Raw genomic sequence first — 25,178 nt, 5'->3', positions numbered from 1 at the left:
TTGTAATATCAAGAGAACCATTTTTAGCTTTCATGTTAGTGTTGTTTTAGTGTAATCCCACACTCCCCTGCACATAACCACACAGACACCTAAATAAAGCAATCTGTGACCCCAGTGACACTGCCCGCCTTGTACACAGTACTGGTGCCAATTGGATGAGGATGCTAGTGTGCCGTGGTTACTCTGAATTTGAGTTGGTGGAATTATAGGTGTTTTGAAGAAAAGAATATTAACAGTTTAGGTAAGGCGTTGTAAACTGTGAGTTTATGAAAGGTGGCAGAACCACTTAATTTCTTTTTCTGAGGAAATTGCTGGATATCACTTCCAACAAAATACCATTTCGAAAATGTTAACATTTGTGTATCACAAAAGGGCAATTGGTTACTTCCCTTCTACCAATTCTGTTGTCCTCCTGTTGCTAAGTCATTAAATCTTGACAGTGCGGAGGGAGAAAACAGTTATTTCTGTATATTCAGTAAGTCTTTATGTTCAGTAAATAGCACAGAGAAATACCTTTCCCTTCTGGAGGTATGTGAAAAGTTGCTGCAGAGAAGTAGATTGCTTGCTGTCATTGCCAGAAGTGTACGGTAGTACAGATATTATGTCAGCAGTTTGCAAACTCAGAACAAAACAGTAGAAAAGTGGATGGTCAGTGGTGTTATATATAAAAATGAAACAATTTATCTAGTTACTACTGTGTATGAAATTGTTGGTGATATTACATCTTTTCTGCCAATAAGTCACCTTTCAAATTAATGAACATTTTTGTTTGTAGTGACAGGGTAACATAATTTGGCTAAAGTATTCAATGCCATTACAGCAATACAATTTTTATTAGTAGGTCTGCTTCGTGATGCAGTCTCGTCGATTAAATATATGAGTGTAATGTTGCGGAGCAATATGAAGTGGGATGAGCATATACTGTTGATAATAGGGAAGGCAAATGGTCGTCTGTTTGGAATCCCCACTAGGTAACATTAAAGGTAGAAATCAAAGCAGTTCAGAAGCATGCTGTTCGTTTTTTTACTGGTAGATGCAACTGTGTAGATACTGAACAAAAATTGGAAACCCTGGGGGCGAGATGACGTTTGTCATAAAACACTATTTAGAAAGTTTTAGAGAACCAGCATTTGTGGTGGACAGTAGAATATTTCTGGTGGTGCCAATGTACATGTCACCTAAGGACAGCAGAGACAATATAAGAGAAATTGGGGCTCATATTCAAGTACGTTTTTTCATCTCTCCATTTGTCGGTGGTACATGAAAGGAAATGATAAGTGCTGATACAAGATTCCCTCTGTCATCACCGCATGGTGGCTTGTGAGTAGCCTACGTATGTGGATGTAGGTGTAGACGTGGAAACTGATGTAAATGTGATTCTGGCTTCCAGCATGTTTTGGTCCAGTGCTCAGAAATAGTGACAAGGGTTGTGTTTTCCTGTGTTATCTTTTTCTGCAGCACTCGTCAAAGGCAGTTGGCAGCTAGGTCAGTTGCACTAACCATACGAATTGCTAACTAAATAAACACTGTTTTTGCCTTGATTCACAATTTTATTATTAATGTTATTGCACAATCTAGATTTCACGTTATACGCCCATTTTCAAGTACATTACTGATTTCCAGAGATGATAATGCACAGTTAACATGATGACAAAGCAGAGATAATCATCTCAACTTTTTAAGGTATCAGTCCATAGCTTAATGTAAAATTACATCAATTTTTTTAACAAATTACATACAGAATTACATAGTTCAACAATGACACTAACATGACAGGAGTAAAGTTACACATCACTCAAGAACTTTTTAAATGCAATGGAATGGGGCCGAAAGTTTTACCTCTATTCTGGGGTTGTGATCTCATCTAAAGGTACAGCCTATAAACATACAGCATTGCACCACATGATCCACCATCTCCTTTCTATCTCTGTGTCCCATGAATTCTTTGACCACGAACTTAGCACAATAAAAACAGTAGCCACAAATAATGCATTTAACACCAACATGACTGATAAAATTTTAAGTAAAAACATGAGGAAGCAAGCCAGGTCCGTACTGACCCCAGTGAAAAACACAGACCAACTCGTAAAGAAATGGTGTAGATCAACTTTTATAGGGATAACATCAAATAGGGTAAGTAACATTTTGAAGGCAAAGGGTTTCTCTGTGTTTTTCTGTGCCCCTCAGACAATATGTAGTTGTTTGTTCAATGCTAAAGACAAACAACCAGCAATCACAAAAGGTGGGGTTTATAAAATCTCATGCCCTGAGTGTCAGTCTTGTTCCATTGGACAGACGGGCAGCTCAATCTGCACCAGGCTTAAAGTACATCACAGAAGCAGGAGATAGAAGAAGTCTGCTTCGGCCTTTGCGGAACATTACCTGAACGATAACCACAAACACATAATAGATGTACAAGTCTTACACACATAGGTAAAGGGGGCTAAACTCACTCAACCAATTAGAAATTTTATACATTAGAAGACAGATGTGTGCAGCCCCACACCTATTAGTATACAAGCAAACCCAATTCAGTTATTCACCTCTTTTAGATGAGATCACAACCCCAGGATAAAGCAAAACTTTCGGCCCCAGTGCATTGCATTTAAAAAGTTCTTGGCTGATGTGTAACTTTAGTGCTGTCATGTTAGTGTAGTTGTTGAATTGTGTAATTCTGTTTGTAATTTTACATTAAGCTATGGACTGATACCTTAGGAAATTGAGATGATTATCTTTGCTTTGTCATCATGTTTATCTGTGCATTATCATCTTTGGAAATCAGTATTTGCTTGAAAATGGGATTATAACAGGAAACCTGGGTTGTGCAGTAACATTAATAATAAAACTGCGAAACAAGGCAAAAAACAGTGTTTGTTTAGTTAATTTACAATGTTTCACCAACAACCCACAGTTGATTCAATCAAAATCATACAGATTGTGATTCCAAAGATGGTCACTCATGAAATACAGTAGCTGTGTTTGCTTCATTAATAATTCTTAAAGATGCATTGAGGAAATGTTCAAGAAAGTGTTTGGATACATCAACAGGTTCAGTATTTCGCAACATGTTAAAGGGAGAGCTACAAAAGTATTCAGTTTCCTGCCGAACAAATATCATTTGACAAGGTGTTTTTAACCAATGAACAAAGTTTTGAATATTTGTGAAAAGTTAAATTTTTATGTCGATGTGGGTACTGAATAAAGATCAACAGGTTTTGAAAGCAGAATGCTATGAAATATTCTGTGCCAACTAAAAGCAGAAAACACATCAAATTTTTATTTGTAACTTGTTTTCCTCTACATTTTCCAGGTTAATCTCAAATGGTTTTCGTTTCTGAGTGACCAACAGACAATCAAACAGACATTTGTTGTGTAAAACACAAGTGGATGTTTATGTTCCTCTCCTTTACCTTTGCTTTTTATGATATTGTGGCACTTTTAAACACAGGCATCTGTTTCTAAATCTTTATTTTTTAAAACTGTACCAAAAGAATATGTTTTTTCTTTTAATTTGTATGTGGTTCCAAAACAACATATTTCCATAGTTTTTTAAGTTTTCACCGGATGACTACCAATTGTGGCTCTTCAACTTAAATAAACTGTGTTTCAATGTTGCATCGGTTTCTTTCTGCCTATGACATAGAAAGTGATGTTACATAATTTTTGTTCCTATTTGATTGCACATTTTCAAAATTCGACAGTACTTAATATGTTTCTTATGTTTGTGAATGATTCATGTAATTAAGTTTCATGTAGCGAGGTAACAAAATATTTCCTGTTTCATGTCACCAGTACTCTTCACATTCCGTGTGAGAGTGGCATAAGGGTTCAGAGATGAACTTGTTGCTCACCAATGAAAATACAGAATTTTCCTTTTAAAAAAGTTTTCATAATGCACGAATTAGGCTTTGTGTTTTTTCTTACCTTTCCTTTAAAATAAGAGCCTAATACTAGAAGGGAAATGTGCTTATAGCTTCAATTAACATGAATTATTTTCCTGTTTCCAGGTTTTTGAAGAATGTGTCCCAGAGTTCAGTGACTGTAATGAAGAGGATCCAGATGTATATTTAGGGGTGGATTCAACTGAGATTGAGGTAAGTTCCCACATATGTAAGAATTCCTGTAGAGTTGTAGTTGTGGTAGGTTATGTTTACTGTGTGCATAGTATTTGGTAAGCTACACTGCCTTCCTGGATTGTTTCAAGTGGTAAGCTTGTTAGGTACCTCGGGCAGCCTGAGCACGGTACAGATTTGACAAATTTGGTTTTCCGCAGTTGTGAACAGATTGGAATCAGTTACCCTCATGCATGCACCTTCAAGCCTTTACATTGAGAGATTTTGTCATCTGATTCTTCTAAGTTGTACCATGTATGATCCTGTCGGTAGGTAGGGTGTTATGGAATGTCAGAAATATTGCAGATGGAATGAAAAACACCAAACGAAGTGGTAATGAAATTAAATATGTATGTGCTTAACAGGAGTTTTTACCACTTGTCAAATAATTAATAGTTGTTAGTAGTAGTAGTAGTTGTAGTATGTAAAGGATGTTGGGAAAGTGTAAAAAGAAGGTAAAATCAGGTAACATGAAGTGCAAGTGATGTAATACATTGTGAGTAGTTTACGCAATTTTCACATTGTACAATGTACATGCATTATTACTTTTGATACATATTACCAGTAAGAAATATTGATGAATAATCAGTTATCTGCAGCTACTAGTATGGTTTCCTTTATCTACTGTAAAGTCTCACTGAATTTGTGAACTGAAACCCATCTCCAATTGTTCCAGGAGGCAGACACAAGAGGACACACTTCAGATATGACACGGTAAAAGCTTCATTGTTTTATTGGCACATTAGTTTTACCTGGCGGTGTTGTGTCCTTCATGGTTTCTTCTGCATCTACCCAGACTATCCCTTAGAAATTCTCACCAATTGAAGTGGCACTGTGAGGTAACTGCTGGGATGGCTCCTATGAAAAGAACGTGACCAGTTTCTTCCCCATTCCTTCCCAATCCAAACTTATGCTGCTTCTCTAGTGACATTGATGTTGACAGGTTGGAGAATGTTAATTTTCCTGCCTTTAGATATTCACATTACATATAACTGTACATTATGCATAGAAAATAAATGCAGTAAAATTCCCTTTTTACGCTTCTTAGTGGACTGCTCCAAAAAGTGTTATATGTAGGAAAGTATAAAATACAGGAAAACAGAGGACGTACAAGAAGCAAAAATGAATAAATTACTCTTACTGTCATTGTGTGTAGATTGTTCAAAATGTGAAATTAAAACAACTTAAATTTTGCCTATTTAAAAAAGATCTGAAATAACTAATTGTTTTAGTTTGTTTCTAACAGCAATCAGATTTGCTCTTTTTGTGAAACTATGTTAAAAAGATATCAGTGTTCTAATGTGATGCTTGTTGTTGAACATCATTATAAAAAACAGTAAATAAAGCTTATAACAATGAAAACAATCAATATTTGACAAAATAATGTAATTGGATTGGGGGGGGGGGAAGATCTATGCACCAAGTGGTGGCAGAATAAGCACGGAAAAGGAGGTTATAACTAGGCAAGTTCATGGAGCCAGTGGCTCCTCCTTCAGGCAAATGGGTTGAATGGGAAGGAAGAGGGCTGAAGGAAAAGGACTGGAGAGGTTTAGAGAAAGAGGCAGAGTTTGGAATTGCGGATCAGCGAAGACTTACCAGAGGCTGCTCCTAATTGAACTTTTTGAATGTTCTCCAATTCTTGGTAGTAAGGGTTCTACACAGAACAGTAATACTCCTGAAGAGGATGGACAGGCATAGTGTAGACAGTGTGTTTAGTAGATTTGTTACACCTTCTAAGTGTTTAAGCGAAAATGATACAGTCTTTGGTTCGCCTGCCCAACAACATTTTCTGTGTGATTATTCCAATTTTAAGTTGTTTGAAATTGTAACTTCTCGATATTTATTTGAACTGACAGCCTCTGCACTGTAGTCATTTATCATATAACCAAAATTTAATGGGATTTTAGTGCTTATGTATAAGGTCTCACACTTTTTGATGTTCGGGCCAGTCCCCACTTTTCACACAATGAAGATATTTTGTCTGCACCTTTTTAAAATTTCTTTTGATATTCTTGACGATTTTACTACATGCTAAATGACAAAATTATATGCAAAGAATCTAAGTGGGCTGCTTAGATTGTCCTCTCAATCATTTATCTAGATTTAGAATGGGAACTTCAGTTATCACTTTGGTTTAACTTGATGAATTGCCTTTGGTAACTGTGAACTGTGACCTTTCTAACATGATGAATCCATTTGCACAACTGAAATTGTTCTCCATAAGCACACAATTGGATTAGAAGCAGCACTGAGAGGAAAAGTTTTAAAAGTCTTTTGGAAATCTAGAAATTCAGAATCACCTTGAGAGTTTTATAGCTCTAATTACTGTGTGTGAATAATGAGCTAGTTGTTTTTCACAAGAACAGTATTTTCTTACTCTGTGCTGGTTACGTCTCAATAGATAGTATATATAATAAAAACCCAGTTACAAATCAGTGTCCATGATATGTGTGTATAATTCAGCAGATTACTTCTATTTCCTTTCTTGGTGTGACCTTTGCAACTTTCCATCTTCCGGCATGGATTTTTAATCTAGAGAATGCTTGTATAGGATTGCTAAAAATTGAGCTACTTCATCATTGTAGCAGAATATCAGCATTTACAAAGTGATTTAAGTTGGTGAAAGTGTGTACTGTCAAATTACACTTGTTGGCAGCTGTTCTTGCTTCAAATTTTGAAATATTTACAGGATTCCTGAAGGAATTTCAGAAAGAGGAGAGCTTCTGCAAAGTTTGGAAGGTAGGAGACGAGATACTGGCAGAAGTAAAGCTGTGAGTACCGGGCGTGAGTCGTGCTTCGGTAGCTCAGATGGTAGAGCACTTACCCGCGAAAGGCAAAGGTCCTGAGTTCGAGTCTCGGTCGGGCACACAGTTTTAATCTGCCAGGAAGTTTCATATCAGCGCACACTCCGCTGCAGAGTGAAAATCTCATTCTGGAATTTCAGAAAACTGTGTTTAGTAACTCCACTTTAGTTGTGCTGTCTTTGATAAAATTTGCATTGCTATTGCGCAGTGAAGGTATCGATTATGTTTTGCGACTGGTGTACTTCGCAAATGACCAGAATCTATTAGAATTTCCTGTGCCAAAATTCAAGAAAGGTTTTATTGTGGAAACTGTAAAAGCATCTCACATTGAAGTTCTTGCTAGGTTTAAAGCACGTGGAAGCTGTCACCAGTCTTGGAGATTTTGGGTTCTTTTAAAGCTGGCATGGTTCATTTTGTTGCTTCTGCAACAGTGCCCTAAAGTGGTTTGTGTACTGCACGGGGTGTGTTCTGTCTCTTGTTAATTTACTTCTCAGTTACTGTCGACACTATTTTTTTGAATTTAAGTCACACGAGGTTGACACATGCATTGTTAGTGTGGAAGGAATCGAGGCTCTCTTAGGAAGGTGTCGAGTGAATTTTTATCTGCTGCCTTAAGCAATATGCCGACAGCCTTGCCACAGTGGAAACACCGGTTCCCGTCAGATCACTGAAGTTAAGCACAGTCCGGCCGGGCTAGCACTCGGACGGGTGACCGTCCGGGTGGTAAGTAGTGTACATTCAGCCCTTGTGACACAAACTGAGAAGCTACTCGATCGAGAAGTAGCGGCTCCGGTCTCGTACACTGACGTACGGCCGGGAGAGTGGTGTGCTGACCACGTGCCCCTCCGTATCCGCATCCAGTGACACCTGTGGGGTGAGGATGACACGGCGGCCGGTCAGCAGAGTTGGGTCTTCATGGCCTGTTCGGGCAGAGTAGTGTAGAGTTAAGGTTATTTTTTACTTTAGCAATATGTAGTTTGTACTTAATTTTGGTGGATGTCATCATGTTCAATCTTACTACAATGACCTTGAGATGACTAATTCCTTTATCTTTTGTGATGCTCTCTATTTGCACAGGAAATTTGTTGTTAAGTGTCTCGTGTGTTCTCATAACCATTTACACTTTGTTTGAGCTTCTAACGTAATTGCTTGATGTAATTTTCAGACAGCATTTAATTTAATTTTGGTTGATGTTTTGTGCCTATAAGCATTTTTCTAATTTTCTTTTGTTTCTGTTAAAACATCAGTGCTGCTATCCCCCAAAATCTAAACTAGGTATGAAAACCAACAGGCCAAAACATTTGGGTCCAATTCCATCAGATTGTGTGACCTCGGTTGTGTCTGATGGTTCATTTGCCTTGGGGGGGGGGGGGGGGGGGCTGGCTCGCAAGTCCATCAAGTAACTACCCTTCCCTTCAGTCTTCCCACTGTGGACAAGCAATAGGAGTGTAGACAGAGGAAAATTTCAACATTAAGATGATTTTTGTACTTCTGTGGAATGTGAATAGGTTCAGGACATGTGGTGAACTTTTAGCTCTGGGTAGGTCAGTGTTAACCTGCCTTCCAGATATACATTCTAAGTTGTCTGATTCACCTGAGCTCCACAAAAAAGAACGACTTTAGTGGAGGAAGAGTTAAAGGAGGTGTGGCTGTTGTCATAAACAACACTTTTCTCACTCCATAAAATTTTGGGTGTGGAGCCACATAAATTTCACTTCTTCTTCTAATATTTCAGCTGCATATCATCCAGAGTGAGCTGAGGTGACCTAAGCTGCAGCACTTACTCTGTCCTTCTAAACTCACAGACAACACTACTGCGCATGCGGCCACAGATACACGAGCTGTCAGAGACATTGATCGGTGGCAAAGAGGTATAACATTTACACGGAACTAGATCTATGGCTTCGCAGTCGATCCACACAGTGATATCGACGTATCACTGTGAGCTGCACTGTCGTGACATCTGTGTGAGTTTATCACAGAAAGTGCCGGATTCCGCGATTTGTCCAAGCTGAAGCCACTATCTCTATCTATTAAATTGATCACCAGCTGAACTTCAATTGCTTCTTTCACAACTGAGTCCCAGAAAGGTGAAGTTGAGGCTAAAATTTCGATGTCATCATACACCTTAGAGTGCCAGTGTCAATACAGTGCTTTGTCACGGCCGATTTATTACATTATAAGAACCGGGTGTACCTATAGTTCTCTGTGCATCTCTCACGGACTGTGCATGTCGTCTCGTCTGATGCACGAACAGCCACACTCACAGGGAATCTTGTAAGCCCCGAGCTTTCAATGCACCAAATCATCTTTAACAGAACCCAGGAGTTCTGTTGTTTTTTGATGGAGGATGAAAAACCACTTTCACTTTGTGTTTTCTGAGGATCCGTCTTATTTTTGGTGACAGGCTTCTGGCGTTGAAGTTTTAGCGTCTACTTCATCTTTCTGGGGCTGAGTAGTGAAAGAAGCAATTGAAATTTGGTTGGCGACGAATTGAATTAATAGAGATAGCAGCTTCAGCCGGGACAAATCACAGAATCTCGCACCTTCCATGATAAACTCACAAAGATGTCGTGACGGTGCAGCACACGATGATACATCACAGTCACCGTGTGGATTGACTGTGCAGCTATAGATCTAATTTAATGCCTGTGTTATACCTCTCTGCTGCCAATCAGTGTCTCCGGCGGCTCGTGTATCTGTAGCTGCACGCGCAGTAGTGTGGTCTGTGGGTTTGAAAGGACGGAGCAAGTACCGGAGTGTCAGACATCTCTGCTCACTCTGAAGATGGCTGGATGACATACAGCTAAAAATATTAGAAGAAGAAGAAGTGAAACTTGTGCAGCTGCATGCCCCAAATGTTACGAGGCAGTCATTGCGCCGCAAGAATATGAAGATGGACACTTTTCTCCCGTGCAACCAGCCTACAAGCGGTTGCCGTAAAAGTGCACGAGTGGCATCATTTGTCAGTCTGTTCGTTCCACCTGCCCCCATATGAGGTGCCGGACGAAGAGGCTCTCTGTGGAGGATCATGGAATATTAGGCAAAGATATAGAATCAGCTGTCACCATATAAATGTATCAGAGAAAGCAGACCTAAAATCTTGACGTCCAAAACAGAATAAGTGACAAGTATTGCAGGTACCCCAAATTCTTGAACATTGATTCTGGTGGAAATTAACAAAGTTCAAAAATTTAAATTTTGTGGAGAAAGAAATGAAGCCAAAGAATTGACCAAAAGAGCAAACAACACCAGATACCAGAAGATAAATATGGCCTATTAACTCTTCAAGGACATACATAACAAAAATCAGTATTAATTATTGTGAAAATTAGATACTATGAAACAGCTACAAAACTGCAAACACTCTGTGCAGCACAGTGCATTGCCACACCTAAAGTAGGAGAAAGAAAAAAAGAGGAGATTAATTAAATACTTGGAACCTTGATAGATGAAAATGGTAACTGTAAATAACAGAATCAACAAAAAAGTCTATAAAAATTCCCAAACTGTCAGACTCAACTTGGAGAAGGCAGGTAAGATTCTTTGGGGTTCTGAAAAGAACAGAGGATAATTGATTAATTAAAAGAACCATCTAATATTTAAATAACAATAAGAACAGGAATCAGTGGATCAGATATTCTCAAAGATTCGTGGACAAGGAGTAGGGGGACATATGCGAAGAGAACATTCAAAATGTGAAAAATTCAGGGGGGCGGGGGGGGGGGGGGGGGGGGGACCTCACAGCTTGCTTGCACTGATTTGTTTGTGGTTGGTGTCATAAAACTGTCACGTTCTCTCCTGAGGCAAGTTTGTTAAGAACTATTGTAATCGGTCCACGTAATCGTGGATGAGGGCACGAAAATGGAGTGGATGTCCGACGGAGTCGCACACGTTCCTTCAGGGTGAGATCTGGGGTTCTCGCTGCCCAGGAGTACCTCAAAATCGTACAAACGGGTCGTAAAGGCAGGTGCCACGTGTGGACAATTGAGGATGATGCAGTACTGTAGCAAAAAATGTTCCACTCGGCTACTACACGCCTCGACCTGAATTCGTATCCGGCGATTCCTCACCCAGTGGTGCCAGGAGTGATATGGCTGTGCCTCTCCTGGACAGTGGAAAAAGGGACCTATCCCCAGATTGCTACCAAATGGTCATCTACAGGGTGAAAAGTATGTAAACCGACAAACTCTGGGAAGTTGTAGGGGACATCAAAACAAACATATTTCCCTAATGTCATTTTTCCCTATGAGGAGTATTTAAACTGGTAGAGGAAGATTTCTCTGGCGGCAAATTAATTAAACCAACAAACACTTTTCCATTTTTTTATGACCAAGAGACAACACATTAACACAACCCAATTTCAATTACAGTAGATTTTCAAATATGCCTCCATTGACATGTAAACAAAGGTTAAACCATGGGGTCATGTTCTGTCTGACACGGGCACAAACCCCAGGAGTATCCCTCCGCCACACACCGTCAGGTGGCTTGTGGAGTATGGATGTAGATGTAGAATTGTTCCTGCTGTTGATGCTACTATCCGGGCAACCAGATCGTCTTCTGATGCAACAGGAGTTGTGTAAACAAGGTTGTGCATCTCTCCCCACACAAAACAGTCCATACGGGACATATCTGGACATCGAGGTACAGGACCACCTCTGCCAATCCATGTTTCTGGGAACCGTCGGTCCAGGAACCGACGCACACGATGACTGAAATGTGCCGGCGCCCCGTCGTGTTGGAACCACACACATGCGTTGTCTTGTAGGGAGCGGGACGTCTTCCAACAATTCTGGCAATGCTCTGGTGAGAAAATTGTAATAGTGCCTGCCATTTAATGGCCTAGGTAGCAGATACGGCCCAATTAAAGTCCCCAACAACACCAACCCACACATTAACGAAGAGCCACACTTGATGAGTGCTAGTAACTGTGGCATGTGGGTTACCCTCACTCCAAACATGTGAATTGTGCATCTTGAAGACTACATCACCCCCGAACGTTGCTTCATCGGTAAACAACACAGAGGATGGGAATGTAAGATGCATTTCACACTGTTCCAGCTACTAATGCGAAAACTGTACTCTGGGTGGATAATGAACTGGTTCCAGGTTGTGGACACACTGTAAGTGGAATGGACGTAACAATTGTTCTCGAAGGACTGTTCTTACATTCGTCTGATTCGTCCCCGTGTTACGTGCAATTGCACGAGTGCTGATTGAAGGGTCCCGCTCCACATGCTGCAAGACAGCTTCCTCAAATTGCAGCGTTCTTACCGAGCGACGGCGTCCCTGTCCAGGTTATCTGCTAAATGACCGGTCTCACGCAGACGTTGGTACACACCATCAAAGGTCGTATGATGCGGGGTACGGCGATTGGGATATTGTTGTTGATAAATCTGCTGTGCAGCTCGTCCGTCGTGGTGCGCTACGCAGTACGCACCAACCATACCAGTGTACTCACTCCAGGTGTATCTCTCCATTAGTAAACAGAGACAGTGCACTACTACACTGGAGGACAGCAGTTGCCTACAACTGAAGAGCGTAATACGCCCTCTAACAGCTGAAGATCGTAATACGACCTCTTAGCAACTGAAGGGCGTAATACCGCCTCCATCGGTTTAATTAATCCTTGTGAGAAAAAATGACATTATGGAAAGATATTTGTTTTGATGTTCCCTACAACCTCCCAGAGTTTGTCGGTTTAAATACTTTTCACCTTGTAGAGTAGTTCTGAGCCACAGTTCGTCACTGTATGCGAGTCAGTGTCATTTGTCTGCAATTTATGCTTGCCAGTTGTGGCAACACTTAAGAGACAGTCATTTGTCTCGCCTGTAGGGTATGCGTGTGGCAATCATTCCCTAGTCCAGCTGCTATAAGGCTCCTACCAGTGGTGCAGCCTGGCACAAAATGTGGCAGGGAGTCCTTTGCCTGTTCACAGATGTGAGGGGACACGACGTGCTTCGTGCACAGTACAGCCCTGCTCCTGTGTGTCAGTCAGTGAGGCCCGGTCTACCAGAACCTAGGTGGCACTCGTGCCTACCCTCCCATTCCCGTACAGCTCGACATCGGGCCACTGTCACGTCTGAATGCTCCACAAATCTGACCGGTGCACAATTCGATTGCTTTCAAAGTGCGTCGGGTGCCGACGCTGCTGTCGTACACGAGTCTGCGGGATCGTCGTGATCACTCGGCGTCGGAAACTATCGGTGTCCCTTACTTGCCCCATCTGCCCCGGTAACGACACAAAACACGAACGACACTGGTGACTGTTCTATCTGTCGTAGTGAGGTGCGACCCTAATCATTTACATACCCACCAATGGTGTGTTCATTACATTGATATCCAACCTCTCTTTTTTTTTTATGAGTACAGTTGGTATACTTCTATTTATGTTCATTTTGTAGGGTGTATCTAAAGTGTAAAAGATTGACTCTGCTACTGGATCAATCCTCAAAATTACCCCATTTAGCAGCCATTGCCTGCTGGATTCCTCGAGCGTCAGCAGCGTTTCCTCCTCGGAAATCAATTTCCTCCATTCACTATAACTGTTAATACACATTTTCATAATCACTAATACCGACAGGGTGGACCGTCTTTAAAACTGTTTTGTTCAATGGCAACTGATCTCCATTGTTTCTCGTCCGCATTTAAGGCGTACTGTCTATCTGGGATGTCGACATGCTGGCACGTGATCCAATTCTGTGCGAAGTCCTCTTCGGCCTCCCTCAATACTGTGGCTGCCGTACCGTCGGGCACGCCACGTCGACTCGTTCCTCGGCGCTGACTCGGGACCCGGCGTCTGCAGTGTGTGGGGACCGTTATCCGGTGCATCTCTCTCGAGTGCACAGTCCTACAGAAAGTGTTCAGAGAGCAGCTACACTGTTGCAGGCACAACTGTCACCGTCCACTTTCTGATTTTGTACAGATACGGAATGTACGATCCGTCACCCGTCAGGTAATGTGTCGCACTGTTTGACGGGTGAAAAATCTCATTTCTGATCTCTCTGATCTTAGGAAGAATTCCGCATGCTCTGTGTGTACTGGAGTGTCCCATTCATTTTGCGTCTTCTATTAATTTAAATGTTTTGGCCTCTGATCGAAGTATCATTTGTAGTTCAGTTTTAATGTCTTTCTGTAACCAGAGTAAAGCGCCTCGAATGTTTAACCTACGAACATTGTCTTTGTCCCACAGAAACAGTAAAGCCACCACTGCCTCGAGCAGTCTGTCGGTGTCTGATGTCGGCTGCACTGGCCGGGCTACACCTGGCAGCAGCCACTGGGACAACACCACTCCGGCTTCAGACGTAACGGCGTCGCCACGTGACGCCAGTACACCGACCTCTGCATCCGGTGTCACAGCCGACAGTAGCAGCAGTGGTGCTAACACCGGCAGCGGGGGAGCGACCGCGGGCAGTGCGTCCGTTGGCGCAGGCGAGCAGCAGCTCTTCGGTGACGGTGGCTCCGCCAGTTCTGCCAGTACTGAGCCGTCGCCATTCTTTTACACGAGGCTCATCGCTATGGCCGTACGGCAATCACCGCACAGGTTGGTATCACTGCTGTGAAGTGTTAAATTTCTTCATTAAAATAGGCTACACCATCCTTAATACGCGCCAGAAAAGTTTGACACGACCGATGACACGTCACACATCGGTAGATAGAAATTAGTGTCAATTTGGCCGTGAGCTCGAAGATGATTAGATGTATTTCTACACGAGTTTCTCTTGCAACCGACCTCATCGTATCAGCAGAACTGTTCTACCTAACATTACTGAGAATGACCTGTACTTGTATGATGTGGCCACTGTGACTTCTTCTTCTGTACAAACCTCTTCATCTCAGATTAATTATTTGTTTGAAATGTTCCACTCTCTGTCATCCCTTTGAGTTTAAACTCTCGACGGCTCACTCTAATATGTCTTACCACGTGTCCTGTCATCCTGTCTCTTCTCCGTATCAATGTTGTTCCCACATTTGTCTCATCACCAATTCTTTATAGAACTCCTCATTTCTCATCCTATCAATCTACCTAATTTTTAGCATCCTTCTATCACTCAACACGTCAATGCGTCGAGTCTCTTCTTTTCTGTCAGTTTCACAACGGTCTGTGGTTAACTTCTGTGCCCGCTACGCTTGAAACACTGTCACTGGCACTGAAACACAAAGGCTTCTTCACTTTGCTTCACTTTGTTTTCTCTTATCTTGTTATATTTTGTTGTAGCTCTGTGTACTCAAAAAAAAATTATCAGCTCAGAAAAGGACAGTGACGCAGATCTGCGGTGTCAGTTCACGATCTTCGGACAGGCTGCGGTCGAGGGATTTCAGAACATTAACCGTGCTATCCCTGTATGTATATACTCCATAACGGGGTTTCGTTGTCGATAATATCATCTCGTACAGAAGAATCTGCAACATTCTGCAGGTTTTGTTCTCAGTGGACTTCCAGCAAAACTGAAAATATTGGGTAATAAACCCCAAGCTTACAAATCCAAGTTGAGATACTTTCTTGTGGCGCAAGTCTTACATTTTGTACAGAAGTTTTTCACAGTATGTGGGGTTCTCTCTCTCTCTCTCTCTCTCTCTCTCTCTCTCTCTGTTTCCCCCATCAGTCTTCTGACTGGTTTGAATTGGCCCACCGTGAATTTCTATCCGTTGCCAATCTCCGTATCTCAGTGTAGCACTCGCACACAAAATTCTCAGTTCTTCGTTAGAAGTATTCAACTTTCATCTTTCCCCAACAGTTTTTACCCTCTGCAGCTTTCTCTTGCACCGTGATGTCGTATCGTCCTGTCCCTTTTTCTTGTCAGTCCTTTCCGTGTTTTCCTTTCTGCACCTGTCCTGCAGAGAACTCATCTCTTATGTTGGGGGTGGCCTAATTTTCAAATCTTTCTGTTGCACAACACCTCAAATTCTTTGATTCTCTTCTTTCCTGGTTTTTCCCACAGCCTGTGATTCATCACTGCATGATGCTGTGCTCCAAACATACGTTTTTAGAAATTTCCTCCTCCTGTTAAGACTAGTTTAGATACTAGCAAACCTTTTGCTGGGAAAATCCATTTTGCCTATGCTAATCTGCTTTTTATGTCGTCCTTAAGCCATCGGCACGCGGTCCGTGCATCCAAACGTTGAGCGTGCCGAGTTTCTGACGTCATATCATGGAACAGCACGCTCGGGAGTCTTTCCGAACGTGCAAAGCCAATATCTGGCAGGTCAGATATTCTGAGCATGCGTCTGAGCGTTGGCCAATGAGATGGCACAACGCCACCTACGTCACACGCACGCAGTCTCCCTTCAGTACAGAGTTGTGAGGCGCCATATTGGCATTCATTTCAAGCTTACATGTATATATGCCATTTCTGAGCACCAGCAAATTGAGACTCACTGGAAAACCCGTTGGTAACTGTATGATTCGTTTCAATAAAATAGTGAGAAACATCATATTCGTGGCAAAAGAATTATAGTAACTTGCATATTATGAGAGTATGCTATTTGAAGGCACCAACGCACTGATGATCCGCCCAAAACCCATCGTTCTTGGTACAATTTGTGATAATTTCAAGTAGTAACTTATCTACGACTGAAGTTTTCAGCAAGTGCTAACGTGGTATGATTTGTTAACAGGAGTGCGTTGTTGGTTTAGTGTAGTGAGTAGCGTCACTGATCCAAATAGAAAATTACAATAATGGGCGGTGGTTCGTGTTTTGAAACATTAGAATTTTTTTCCCTCACATTTGTTTTTTTTTTTGGGGGTTCTGATACTTTCTTATTAGTTTAATATAAGTATATACTGTAATATTTTATGTCATGTAAATATAAGTTTACCTTTTTTCGGGGGGTGGGTTTGTTCGATCGGCTTAATCTACAGGACAGCTTGCGCTACTTGTATAAAGATATTTTGCTCCTTTTTCTTTTATGCTTCATAATTCATATGTTGCAAAGATTCTGCGACTGCGGAGGAACAGTGATCAAGTAAGACTGACCTTGGGGTTTTACTAAAATGTGGGAATGATGAAATAGTGTTTATCTTACGTGGAGAAGTATTGTAAATTTTTATCTCACTGTTTGTAATGGAACTTTTATGAGCCTGTGTCCTTTTAGATTGGACATGGGACTTTCCTATTCGTGGATGATGGAGGAAATGTGCGTTTTAATAGAGCTAACGTGGGAATTTTACGCACACCCGTTGAGTAAACAGTGTGATTTACGAACTAGAAACATCCCTCGACTGCCGCTGGAGTGCGTTGCGATCGCGACACCACGTCGGGGCCCACGTACCGTGTGTACGAGTCGCATCGTTGCTGAGCATACAGCAGTGTGCTGAACTTGGCACGCTCAACGTTGACGTTCGACACCACGGTCCGTGTGCCGACGGCTTTACTTTATCCGTCGTGTGTTATTTGCTTCCGAGGTAGCAGAATGTCACAGCTTCACCGTCCCCAATATTATAAACAAATAAAATAAGGGAATGCAATACTGACAATGGTGCTTCTTATCAATTTCAAGGGAGAGAAATCTCTAAAACAACTACTTATTTCTCCAGTTGTACAAAGTGATGTAGGGTACGGTGATTCGTGTAACACACCGAGTAAAGGTACTGCCCGTAGTACCGACTCACGGTATTCTTCGAATGACCCGTGTCCTTTTGTTTTTCCGGCAGGAAGGTGACGCTGTCAGAGATTTTTGCCTACATCTCGAGTCACTTCCCCTACTTGGAACAGGAAAAGGAGTCCTGGCAGAAATCGATTCGTGTCAGCCTATCGTTCAGCAAGTACTTCGTCGAAGTGCCACGGGAGGACGGTGATCGGGAGGACGGAAGCTGCAACTACTGGACGCTCGGTGAGTCTCGTGGCCAGTGACAGAGAAGCTGTTGTCTTACACTCGTTGCTAATTAAAAAACAGGATGTACTTGAGCTTTCAGCTGCCTTGGGTGGTTAAAACACCACGAGTTCTGACTGAAAAGAAAGTCTAATCAAATAATACCTGTTATGTGGTGAACATCTTCAGAAAGTTGGAAAAATACTGGACTAAGTGCTTCATAGTGTAACATTCCATGTATTTGAGAGTAGTTTTTCCTATTAAATCTCCATTTACATGCAGTATTTTCATTCAGCTACTATTTTATGTTATCAGTATGGATAGTTCCAGGAAACAGAACACTATGTGGCATTGTTAACAGAGATAAATTTCAGATGTAAAGAACTTTGGGGGTTCCCTGTGGGAGTGTTAGAGGATCATCACTTTTCACCTTATGTATAAATGGCATAATGCTTAACATTGGAAGTTTTGTGAGGCTTTTCACCAGTGCTCTATTTTGTAAAAAGAAGTCGGAATGCTAGAAAACTGAAAAATGCAGGAACACCTGTAGAGGGTTAACGCTTGGTGCAGGGATCGGTAATTGACCCTCTACATAAACAAATGTAATGTATTGTTCATAACTATGCAGGAAGACTCATTTCCGAATATTGCACAGTTGCCTAACAATTACTAGAACAGATACTGTCATTAAACAACTGTTAGTGTACATGTAGAGTGATTTATTGTGGAAGATCCACATATAACTAATTGCAGGTAAGGCAGGTGCCACACTGAGATTCATCGGAAGAATCCTTAGGAAGTGCAGTAACTTACAAAACTCTCTTTTAACTGATACTGGAGTATTGCTCATCTGTCTGGGAAACTGTCACATTCAGAAGTGAAACAGTCACAAATCATTGGAAAGGCAACGTCAAAATAAGAATCGTATGGTAGTGTCTTTTTCTACAGAATCAATAAATTGGAATGATATCACTAAAGTTACATGATATGTGCAATGAGTAGTAAACTATTAACTGTTAAATCTGGTGACTAACAATAAATCTTTTTCATAATCTTGTCCATAATTAACTCTGTGTTATGTGAATAAATTTATTGGGTTGACAGTCCATTGGGTAAATTACTACTCTCTGTCGTAAAAGAGATAGCTCGTTGTAGAATGGCAATGCATTTGGGCGTGGCCATGACCATACTGTGAATTAAGTTGCCAGATTCTTTGCTGTACCAGTGGACTGTTTACAGTGTCTGCAAGAAATGATGTACCACTCGCAGCCGTGTAATGCCGAGTAGGAACAAATGACCGTGTAAAACATCCTACCTGGCATGGCTGTAGAGGTGTGTTGTGCCTCATCAGTGACAGTCAGTTGTAAATCCAATAGGAATCCCTGTCAGTGAACGCAGAACAATACCCAACCGGATAGCCGTGCGCATTGAGGCACCACTTGTGGGATGGGGAGATGCACCGGCGCTGGATCGAATCCGCCTGGCCAATTAACGATGAGTGTCAATGTACCGGCCAGCGTTCATGTGGTTTTCCGCGTCCTGGTAGATGAGTACCGGGCTAGCACCCAGAGACTTATTCCCCTCCCCCCGTTACACGATTCGTAAACATACTAAAAGGTTTACCACACCTTCACACGAATAATGGTATACTCACAGAGTTGGGGTATACATATTCCGTACGGTGCGGTGACAGGAAGGGTATCTGGCCCACATTTAACAAACCATTCCAAACTCATTAATAAAGTTGTCAACCCTGCACTAATCGACACAAAGCCACAAGAAAAAACAGAACAAGGAGGAGTCGTAATGGAAGCAGGGAGTTGGACCCAAAATAATTAGTTGTGCGGTTGACTGATTGAGTATACTGTGAACTTTCTTGATCAAACTACACAATAGAGACCTCTTTTATAAATAGCATAACTAGCACAATGTAATGACTGCAAGTTAATTTAAGAATGACTAACAGGATAAAGGTGCTAAAAATTGAACTGCTGCCGCAAAATTTGTTTCAATCAAAGAGATGTTATGAAGACGAGAACTTCTACAACAAATACAATACCCGAAATTATTACTTTTATGAAAGAATAATACAAGCATCTCGATTTATCCCCTTTATCGAACAAACCATAATTGTGGAACCCACTGGTCTTTTGATCCAGATTAGAACCTTTCACAGCTTCATTTAAAGAAATATAGGAACTTATAATGAATACAAAATAATGCTTTCCTTATGTTCCTTATCACGTTTTCCGATCAAACATTCATACTTTTGCAATAACACTACTCAGGACATCGAGCGCACCTTTTGTTCCCTGTCAGTTCTGTCAGCCCGTGAGCCACACCCCGCCTACCTCGATTCTAGCTTGTTCCGCTCCAGTCGACAGACCACTTCACTTGCAGCAAACCACCGTGCTAGAGAACCTCCAGCACTACCCAGCCTGAAGATAGGTCATCGCCCCTCAGTACGACTATCAATAAGTGCCAACATGGCACAGAGTGACTGCAACACAAAAACAGCACAGTACCTGACTAGAGGCATGTAACCGAGCGAGTTGGCACAGCGGTTAGCACACTGGACTCACATTCGAGAGGACGACAGTTCAATCCCGCGTCCAGCCATCCTGATTTAGGTTTTCCGTGATTTCCCTAAATCGCTCCAGGAAAATGCCGGGATGGTTCCTTTGAAAGGGCACGGCCGACTTCCTGTCCTAATCCGATGAGACCGATGACCTCGCTGTTTGGTCTCTTCCCCCAACCGATCCAATCCTAGAGGTGTGTAGTGTGGTCCAGCAAGTTCTGATTTTGCCTCTTTTCAAATAATGCGAAGTGTCAAGCACATCAGTGAAACAATGCGGCATTCCAACCACAGTGTGGTGGTGGATGGGTGGGTGGGTTGTGTGGCTCTGTGATGTTAAGGGATGGTTTTCATAATATGCCAGGCAACTTATTTTGATTACTGTGGATATAAACAACATATCGAATCATTTACATGCTGTGCTTAGATTGCTTTTTTCAGTTTCAGAGCGTTAGGGCTTCAGACAGTGGGAGAAAAGTACTGATGAAAATAAATCTGCCAGAGCAGATCTTGAGTCAATCTGGATAGCTCCTCAGTGACAGAGTGTTCAACATGTTCACAGTGAATACGCTGTGGACACTCCTGCCTTCAGAGATGGCAACAGCCATGTGTTCACATGGCCATCTGTTTACATTCATGCTTTGATGAAAATTGATGCACCGTATCACACATGGCTGGCCCACTGAATCACCTGGTCTTAATTTTGGGTGTTGTCAGGGAGATTGGGTGAAATGTTGCAGTCAGTATTCCCCGAAATTTGATGAGTGGCTTCAGCTAGATATGGCATATCTGAAGAAGTTTGTGAACACACTTCCTTTATGAAATGAGGCCAGTATCAAGGCTAGATGTGGTGGTATACAGCAGTTGTGCAATATCTCCAAGGGGTGACTAATTTTTTGGACTGGTTTGTGTACTTTCTTTTGTTGAAATGTGTCAGTGAATAGGTAAGCCCTCAGGCTTTAATGACCATTCTTGCTGAAGGTAAAATCTTGTAGGTTGTAAAGGAACATGATGTTTGTCTTCAGTTTCTTCTGAAACACTACTTATTTCAGTGCATCTGCTGAGTTCTCCTTTAGGGCTTCTTGTTTCCATAGTTAGCTGGACACTGTCATGTCACATTGACCAATGTCACATTGACTTTTGAAATGGAGTCAATGATTATGATAGTATAAACACAATATTTTTCAGTAGTGCAAAAAAAAGTTTTCTTTTGACAGGAAATGGAAGGACGTGATTACCTCCAACTGTTCAGAGTTTACCAAGTGATGTGTAGTCGTGGCAAAGTGTATAACTGAGAGAATGGTAAGAGCATATTTTAATGAGGACATAGACCTTATGTAGTTGAAACAAAATGTGAAGTATGTGGTAACAGAAAATCAGGAGAACTGCGGCCGTGATACAGGGACCGACAACGTAAGGGTCCTAGCCGAGAAATGCACAGTTTAGAGGAGAGAAGTTCAAGAACTGTCTGTGATCTCTAATATCAAAAATAATTTAAATAGAGATGGCAGGTATTGACTTCCAGCTTCACGGCTTCACCACCATCTGAGAAGTAAACACTCATCCACAACGCACAGTGAATACAAGTAACTGCAAGGAATCCATCTCTGTGGCACAAAAAAATATTTTGCTTGTCATTCTCCCGCTCTTTCTATGTCTGTTAGCGCATTCTATTCAGTGATGACAGTATAACAATAGTAGCTGGAAAAATTTCTTCCAACAACCCCATTTCTCCAGAATAAGCTCCGAAAACTCACTTGTACAACTGAACATGATACTGGCCACTGATGATGTTCAGCCAACTGGGGACACTAGAAAATCTTTAAGAAGGTCCCAGTAGAGGGGTCAGAATGTTGCTTGTGTGAACCCTGGTTAATACCGTGGTGAACACAAGCGGACTAACATCAGCAAACAGGATTTTCTCGAGGGTAAATGGTAGGAACTACATTCAGTTGCTTTCGGTTCATGTTCAGTAGTGTTGGTTCCTTGTGTGCTGATTCTTTGTTTTTAACGGAATTTCACATCCATTCCACTTTGACAATAGGTGTACACAAGGCTTTAGTCTGCTGTCTTGTTCACTTCTGTTGTCGACGTGAGCTGAGGGTGTGACGGGGTGGTCTGAAGAGAATGTAATGTCGCTAATAGAAGAATATGGATATCGTAGGTTTTTCTGGGATCCGAGAGATCCACAGCACAAATGTCAAAGAAACAGAAATATGATGTGTAAAAAACATAGCCAAAGTATTTAAGAATCCAACTGAGGATGTGAAAAGACAATAAATTCACTAGATGCTTGGATCTGGGGGAAATGAAGTAAATAAGTTTTGTATTTCTTTTTATTAAAAAAGAAAAGCCCAATAAATTTCCTTGGCAGTAAAGAAGTGTGAATATGTATCCATTAATAAAAAACGTTTGAAAGATCTGATCAGTCTCATTGCATGTGCTTGTAGTAAGAGGTGCATTCAAGTTCTAAGGCATCTGATTTTTTTTCTAATTAACTACTCACCCGAAATCGATGAAACTGGCGTTACTTCTTGACATAATCGCCCTGCAGACGTACACATTTTTCACAACGCTGACGTCATGATTCCATGGCAGCGGCGAAGGCTTCTTTAGGAGTCTGTTTTGACCATTGGAAAATCGCTGAGGCAATAGCAGCACGGCTGGTGAATGTCTTTCATTGTTGGAAAAAGCCAAAAGTCACTAGGAGCCAGGTCAGGTGAGTAGGGAGCACGAGGAATCACTTCAAAGTTGTTATCACGAAGAAACTGTTGCGTAACGTTAGCTCGATGTGCGGGTGCATTGTCTTGGTGAAACAGCACACGCGCAGCCCTTCCCGGATGTTTTTGTTGCAGTGCAGGAAGGAATTTGTTCTTCAAAACATTTTCGTAGGATGTACCTGTTACCGTAGTGCTCTTTGGAACCCAATGGGTAAGGATTACGCCCTCGATGTCCCAGAACATGGACACCATCATTTTTTCAGCACTGGCGGTTACCCAAAATTTTTTTGGTGGCGGTGAATCTGTGTGCTCCCATTGAGCTGACTGGCACATTGTTTCTGGATTGAAAAATGGCACCCACGTCTCATCCATTGTCACAACCGATGAAAAGAAAGTCCCATTCGTGCTGTCGTTGCGCGTCAACATTGCTCGGCAACGTGCCACACGGGCAGCAGTGTGGTCATCCGTCAGCATTCATGGCACCCACTTGGATGACACTTTTCGCATTTTCAGGTCATCGTGCAGGATTGTGTGCACAGGACCCACAGAAATGCCAACTCTGGAGGCGATCTGTTCAACAGTCATTCGGCGATCCCCCAAAACAATTCTCTCCACTTTCTCGATCATGTCGTCAGACCGGCTTGTGCGAGCCCGAGGTTGTTTCAGTTCGTTGTTACACGATGTTCTGCCTTCATTAAACTGTCGCACCCACGAACGCACTTTTTACACATCCATAACTCCGTCACCACATATCTCCTTCAACTGTCGATGAATTTCAGTTGGTTTCACACCACGCAAATTTAGAAAACGAATGACTGCATGCTGTTCAAGTAAGGAAAAGTTGCCATTTTAAGTATTTAAAACAGTTCTCATTGTCGCCGCTGGCAGTAAAATTCCATCTGCCGTACGGTGTTGCCATCTCTGGGACGTATTGACAATGAACGCGGCCTTATTTTAAAACAATGCGCATGTTTCTATCTCTTTCCAGTCCGGAGAAAAAAAATCGGAGGCCTTAGAACTTGAATGCACCTCATATAAGCAATTATATGGCTCGTGTCATTGTTATGTTATAAATTTTTGATGGGCGATAAAAATGCTTTACCTGGTATCATGGTGTTAAGCTTCTAACAGACCATACAGCAGATTCATCAAGTAGTCTTAGTGAGATTCATACTTGTTGTACAGGTCCACCCCTAGAACGTTAATGTGTCCTGTGTCAACAATGGGAAAGAAGGGCACCGGAAGGGATGTCTGTCTGAAGTGAATGAGAAAAATTAATAAAACTTAGAACCTCTGTCCTCAGTGACAGGGTACATGAGGACTCAACGATTGGACCAGATTTTGCAGGACAACTGCCAATCTAGAATTCTGTTCTAACTACAGAAATAGGAAGCATCAGAGGTGGCCGTTCACATCCGTGTGGTCGGTGGCCAGTCTTGGCGAGCAGTGAGAGAAGCGGACAGCACAAATCTGTCTGCTCTGATTATCTGGAAACTAAGAGACACATCTACTCATACTGAAGTCTGGTTTCCGAGAGAGAGAAATGACTGTGTTCTGCTCTGCAGAATCTTCCAGTGACCACACAGGGTGTTGGCTAAACACACGTCTGGATTTACCAGTAAATTCAGCAGAGGGCTGAAGGTATCTCTTGTCAATGGCTTTAACTGGACAGAACTGTCTCAGTTCTGAAAGGAAGGCAACTCTGATCATGTAGGCCAGGTAAAGGTGTACAGAGAGAAGCGGAAAAAATGATTGAAAAATGTGCCTGGTACCATTCAAATAATAATTAGTGATGAACTGAATCACTGAAAATTCCTTCGAGGTTGCCACCATGTACATCCTCCCTCTTTTCGTGGAAGTTGTCCTCACAGGGATTTGTGGTTCTGTGGACAGGTGGATTGGTGTAATAGAAGACTTAAATACTGTGGAGGGCTCTGTTACAAAACTCTGTTTTTGTGGGAGGGAAGGGACTCGCACGTAGTTGTATTTCAAATTCGCCAGCTAATTAAATAACAAGAAATACCAAATTTACAATTTTTGTTCAGAAATACAGTACCACCTGTAATAATTAACGTAGTCATATTTGGAATTGTCAGATCTAAGTATAGACAAAGGTAATATTATGGCAGAGAGCTTCACAAAAATGGAATAA

General features: G+C 41.8%; 1 protein-coding gene across 1 annotated transcript in view; it reads left to right on the top strand.

The window, feature by feature from the left end:
• Positions 1-25,178, top strand: part of LOC126108831 (uncharacterized) — a 218,989-nt gene that overhangs the window by 107,767 nt on the left and 86,044 nt on the right. Inside the window, exons 12-15 of the mRNA XM_049914195.1 lie at positions 4,008-4,094; positions 4,789-4,826; positions 14,112-14,462; positions 17,574-17,752. Coding sequence (XP_049770152.1) covers positions 4,008-4,094; positions 4,789-4,826; positions 14,112-14,462; positions 17,574-17,752 — 655 coding nt within the window. The remainder of the gene's footprint in view (positions 1-4,007; positions 4,095-4,788; positions 4,827-14,111; positions 14,463-17,573; positions 17,753-25,178) is intronic.

Source organism: Schistocerca cancellata, chromosome 11 (genome assembly GCF_023864275.1).
Source record: "Schistocerca cancellata isolate TAMUIC-IGC-003103 chromosome 11, iqSchCanc2.1, whole genome shotgun sequence".
In the NCBI taxonomy this organism is placed as follows: Eukaryota; Metazoa; Arthropoda; class Insecta; order Orthoptera; family Acrididae; genus Schistocerca; species Schistocerca cancellata.
Note: the sequence above shows the minus strand (reverse complement) of the source record. Positions and strands in the feature narration are given on the sequence as shown.